This window comes from Chrysochloris asiatica, unplaced genomic scaffold (genome assembly GCF_000296735.1).
Source record: "Chrysochloris asiatica unplaced genomic scaffold, ChrAsi1.0 scaffold00194, whole genome shotgun sequence".
In the NCBI taxonomy this organism is placed as follows: Eukaryota; Metazoa; Chordata; class Mammalia; order Afrosoricida; family Chrysochloridae; genus Chrysochloris; species Chrysochloris asiatica.
In genome coordinates this window covers 1,912,851-1,918,850 of record NW_006408712.1, presented here as the reverse complement: position 1 = coordinate 1,918,850, position 6,000 = coordinate 1,912,851, and the positions used below count along the sequence as shown (strand labels likewise).

At 38.3% G+C, this 6,000-nt stretch overlaps 1 protein-coding gene across 4 annotated transcripts in view; it reads left to right on the top strand.

Annotated features, from left to right (window-relative positions):
* Window positions 1-6,000, top strand: part of NIN (ninein (GSK3B interacting protein)) — a 137,700-nt gene that overhangs the window by 109,987 nt on the left and 21,713 nt on the right. For all 4 annotated transcript variants that reach the window (XM_006872341.1, XM_006872344.1, XM_006872342.1 and 1 more), the window contains 2 exons: window positions 3,089-3,202; window positions 5,804-5,926. In XM_006872341.1, coding sequence (XP_006872403.1) covers window positions 3,089-3,202; window positions 5,804-5,926 — 237 coding nt within the window. The remainder of the gene's footprint in view (window positions 1-3,088; window positions 3,203-5,803; window positions 5,927-6,000) is intronic.

Genomic DNA, 6,000 nt, shown 5'->3' with positions numbered 1-6,000 from the left:
TCTGACTCGATGGCACCTGACAACAACAACAACAAGAAAGCTATGGGAGAAAGGTGATGCTTTCTGCTTCTGTAAAGCTTTATGGCCTTAGAAACCCTACACCGGGTCACTATATGTCAGAATCGACTAGACAGCACACAACCCCCACCAAAAAAGCGACATGAGTCTTAGTGTGGTGCTGTAGGATAAGCAGTGGACTTTTAACTGTAAGATCAATCAGAAGTTCAAGTCCACCAACTGCTTGCTCCTCAGAAACCCTACACAGGGTCGTTATGAGTTGGAAATGACTTGAAGGCACTAACACCACCAATAAGAAAAGAACCTAAGTCCCTACATTTCAACAAAACATTTCCCACTTCTAGAAATCAATCTCAATACATTCATCTAACAGTGTGAAAATTTATACACAGAAGGTTAGTTATTGCAGGATAGTTTGTGATTGCAAAATATCATATCCTAGATGGCCATACATAGTAAAGTGGTTGAATAAACTATGGTCCATCCACACAGTGGAGCACTATATACTGGATGTTTTGTTTTATAAAGAAGTTTTGTTTTTTAATATGGAAGCTTCTCAATGAACTAATATATAGTGTTTTCTTAGATACACTCAGTGGAAAAGGCAAAGTATAAAATGCTTGTACTGTGCTTCCCTCCATGTAAGAAAGAAAGACGTAAGAAGATAACATGTGTTTTTGCTCATTTGGGCAAAAGAATTCAGCAATGATAAACCAGAATCTAAAGAGATTGTTTACCTCTAGGGTATGGGTGAAAAAGGAATAGAATAATTCGGAAGAATGGGGTAGAAAGAATGAGGAAGTGAGTGACTTTCTCTAAGTATAAATTTTCATTTCATTCTGATTTATACTCTTCACATAATTAAAAACAATCAAAACCAACCAAAATGGGGGGAAGATGCAAAAATGGAATGCAAACACTAACATACAAATCTGTCTTATAAATAAATAATTATAACCACTAAAGAGATGGGGAAGAAAATAACTAATTTAAGTAAGTAATACCTTGACATAGAAGGTGAGGCTTTCTGCTTCCGTAAAAATTTACAGCCTAGGAAGCCCTGCACACGGTCACTATGTATCAGAACCAACTCAGTGGCACACAGCAGCACCAGCATTACCTTGGCTGCGTACTGTAGGGATAAAGACAAAAAGAACTATACATGTATATTGCACTGTAGTCAGTAAATTCATTTCTTATGTATGTTAGCAACTCAAACTATGTTATATGATTACTAGAACTGAAAAAGTAAGTAAATACCAGGGAACTTCAAAGAGTTTGCAGAACAATTCCATTATCTTTTAATTCCCTTTTTCCTTGAACTTTTTAGATCCCTCTTGTAGTGGTGTAGTGCTGTGGGTTACTGCACTGGACCACAAGACTGGTGGTTCAAGCTCAACAGCCGCTCCTTGGAAATCCATACAGGGTTGCTATGAGTTGCAGCTAACTCAATGGCACTTAACAACCACAACTTGTATATTGTAGACAAGAACTGATTTCTCTATGTTGGAGAAGGATGTCATAGGCGAGGAAAGAGGGAAACCTAAAATGAACCCTGTGGTCTTGGATTGGAATATGAGGTGTCAGTATAAATTCATGGTTTTTAAGAGAAATACAAATAGGTGGGTGCAGAAATAGAGGTGTGTGGATGTGGATAGGCTAACACACTACAATTGAGCAGACACCAACTCCTAGTAACGCCATGGGACAGAGTAGAATTGCTTCTTAGGATTTTTGGGAATGTCATTCTTTACAAGGCAGACAGCCTCATCTTTTTCCCTTGATGAGGCTGGTGGGTTTGAACCACTCAACGGCACACAGCAGCAACAGTGTTACAAACACCATCCTAGTGATTATTAGCCCTACATTTACTGTACCACCTGCATATGTCAGTGTACATATATTTCCTAATTCTGTTCATTCAGATTGCCTAGAAGCAGTTGCAGCAGTACTGAAGTTACCTAATGCCCAGATTTTGGTTTCTAAATATCATTCTCGCATAAAAAGAACCAGGACTGATTAGAAACGTGATTGATTCCTGGGCTGAGGCAGGGAAAATACAAGATGGACCTGGAATATCTCATAATGACCGAAAGTAAGGTGGTGCTAAAAAATAAATAAATAAAAATGGGGACATGTTGAAAGAACACAGGCCCAAACCTGAAGGAGCTTCCAAAGGTTGAAGCTGGAACAATTTGAGCAATAAAACCAATTATGATAGTATAGACTAAGATATCTAAGTGTCTATACTGATACAAGGAGCTCTGGTAGCGTAGTGGTTACGAATCGGGCTGCGAACCTTAAGGTCAGCGGTTCGAAACTACCAGCCGCTCCGCGGGAGAAAGATGAGGCTTTCTACTCCCGTAAAGATTTACACCCTCGGAAACCCTGTACAGGGTCGCTATGGGTCGGACCCCACTCGATGGCACTCAACAACAACAACAACAACATACTGATACAAAATTGATTACATAAAATTGAGGAGAAATGATAGCTCTATTTTACATTACAATTACAAATATAAATCTGGAAGGAAAAAAGGAAATAGAAAATCATCATTAGAAAAACACAAGTTATAACTTGTAAGCAAAGTCCACTGAAATACACTAAAACTAATGGGCAAAGTTTTGAGAAAAGTGAGCTTTGCATAGTCTCAAAATATTTCCCACTGTGTTTATTAACTACAAAGAGAAATGAGATAATAAGTTTACAATGGAGAAAGCTGCAAAAGGTACTTCAGAAATCATGTTCATGCCAGTTAAGTTGAGTTGTTAAGTGCTGTCAAGTCGGTTCCGACTCATAGCAACCCTGTATAGGGTTTCTGAGGAGCAGCTGGTGGGTTTGAACTGCCAATCTTGTAGTTCCCAGTCCAGTGCTGATCCACAGTGCCACACCAGAAGTCCTACGTTAAGTGGACAGTCTTTTGGTTAGTTCCCTTCAATATGGTCATAAAACAGTGTGCCATTAAATTTGCTTTAGTGTTTCCTTAGTATTACCTTTTGTAAACCTGGTAAGTTTGCCCCAGCCTAGATGAATATGTTCATTGTTTGACTTTTTATTTTTCTCTTAGTCTTCCACTTTAGTTTCTTCCCTAGAGGCAGAACTTTCTGAAGTTAAAATCCAGACCCATATTGTGGAACAGGAAAACCTCCTTCTCAAGGATGAACTAGAGAAAATGAAACAAGTAAGGCTGGTGTTATTTAGGGGGCATTCATAGAACAATAGGTACCCAGTGGTCTGATTTTTGTAGTCACCAAATGTCCTTTTTATTGATCCTGCTGATGAAGTTTTTTGCTTAGTAAAGTTGAAAGTTGAAATGTTTGTTCTGGTTTTTGTTGTTAATTTTCTAATGTTGCTGTAGTTGTGTAACTTATAACATATGTGTTTATTAGACTCTATAAAATTCTATTGTTAGAAATGAATCACAACCACTTCAATATAAGAAATTTGTTGTTCTACCCAAAGGAGCTCTGGTAGCATAGTGGTTATGAATCGGGCTGCTAACCTCAAGGTCAGCAGTTTGAAACTACCAGCCATTCCGTGGGAGAAAGACAAGGCTTTCTGTTCCCATAAAGATTTACAGCCTCGGAAACCCTGTGCAGGGTCACTGTGAGTCAGAACCGACTCCACGGTACTTAACAACAACAACCCTATACCCAAAACCCACTGCCGTCAAGTCAGTTGAACACAGTGAAACTATCCCATATGGTTTCCAAGATGGTAGTCTGTATGGAAGCAGACTGCTATATCCTTCTCCCATGGAGTGGCTTGTGGGTTCAAAACACGGACCTTTTGGCTGGCAGCCAGTGTTTTTAACCACTTTACCACCAAGGGCTCCTTCCATTTTCAATGACATCAAGTCAATTCTGACTCATAGTCACCGTATATACGATAAAGTAGAACTACCCTGTAGGGTTTACTTTTTCCCAGCCAGGTGATAATATGCTTGTCAAAACGAAGTGACTTTCTTGCTCAATACTCTCATGATGCCATTGACTCAGGCTTGTGAGGCACAGGTGAAACTGGTCCTTCTTAATTCTTTAGCACTATCCCCACTACCTAGCCTCTAGTAACTTGTGCCATCAAGTCAGTTCCAGACTCATAGCGACTATGTATAGACTTTTCAGGGAGTAGTTGGTGGGTTTGAACCATCAACCTTTAGGTTAGCAGCCCAGTGCTTATCCTGCAGCCACACCACACCAGGACTCCTAATAACTTTTTATGGTGGTGGTTGTTTGCCACTGAGTCAGTTCTGACTCATAGTGACCCTGTATGGGGTTTCTGAGGCTATAAATCTTTACTGGAGCGGAAAGTCTTATCTTTCCTCCCTGGAACAACTGGTAGATTCGAACTGCTGCCCCGCTCATAATCCAGTATGCTACGGGGGATACTAGTAGACCCCACAATCCTTGTTAGTTGCTGTTTAATTGGCTCTGACTCACAGCCACCATTTGTATAACATACCTAAACATTGGTTGGTCCTGTGCCATCTTCACGCCATTGGTATGTGGGTTCACTGTGGTGTGCATTGTGTCAGTCTGTCTCATTGAAGGTTTTGTAGAGCATTTCAGAGATGCTGCTTCACTTAGGAATTTGGCTTTAAGGATCCTATTTCAAAGTACCAAGCAAATATTTTCATTTTTCAAATAATATTTTATTGTGTTTTCTATAAAATTTATATAGCAAATTAGGTTTCCAGCAAAGTTTTAACTTAAAGTATGAGAGGGTCCACCTTAAAATTATTATTCTAAACACTGTCCTATTTTAGGTACTTTTCATTAATACAGATCTTTGTGTGAGAAGTCTAATAGGAGAATTTAGTTGTTTCATTTGATTTATTGGTTTCACCATAGAATTCCTTTAATATAGTACCTTTAGTTTAGAAATTCAGTTTCTTGAATCTGTTCAGTCTATCAGCATCAAGATGTCCTTCCCTGTGAATACTGAAACATTGAATCTGTATGACCTAGTGTTATATTTATGTGTATATTGTTGTTGTTGTTGTTAAGTGCCATCGAGTCGGTTCCGACCCATAGCGTATGTGTATATACTCTTACATAAATCCTGCTTTCCAAATAGGATTTTAAGTATTTGTGTGCCCCATAATGCATAGTACAGTACTAGTACTCAGCAGGTGCTTTATAAGGAGTTTTTCAAAGTAATATCTGTTCTGCAATAGCTAGAGAAGGTATCTGTTGTCGTATTAACATACCAAAAGCAAAAACTCTTAGGGTCCTTTTGTTGTATATAAATACTGTAAGGTGTTATTATGTAGTGTATCCTGATTAACTTGGGCATATTTTTTGCTTACCTTTTGAAAATCTGTCTTTTGTTCATCTTTAAAGAGGATAATGATGGTTCCACACTAATTTTATATCCTTAACTGAGAATTTGAAAATGATTTTTCTTCTTGTTTAAAAAAGTATAAGCAAAATGTATTGAGCTGTATGTGTAACAGTTAAGTTGATGGCAGTATGGAGGTGTGTTATTTATTTTACCCTTGAAGGTAAAATGGAAAGCTAGAACCTTTTTGTTTTGTTTTTGACAATGTCTGTCTGGTTGAATCTATCTGAGCAGATGTTTGGGCTTTCAATTGAGAGTTAGGGGAAGCCAGCAGGGAACATTTTGTTAAAGTTAATTATAGACCCTTAGAGTTTATATGTCATCTGAAGTATCTAGAGATAGGGAAATAGCAGCAGGCATGAAAATGTCCTGTTTATAAATATCTCTTTATAAATACAGCCTTGAGATTTGATGGGAGGGCTCATTTGTTTATCTCTTACAGCTGCACAGATGTCCCGATCTCTCTGACTTCCAGCAAAAAATTTCTAGTGTTCTAAGCTACAATGAAAAACTGCTGAAAGAAAAGGAAGCTCTAAGTGAAGAATTAAGTAGCTGTATTGATAAGGTAGTAAAAACAATAAGACTTCTTACGATGGCTCTGTAATGTACACCATAATGAGCAGTTTTCTATGGGCAGTG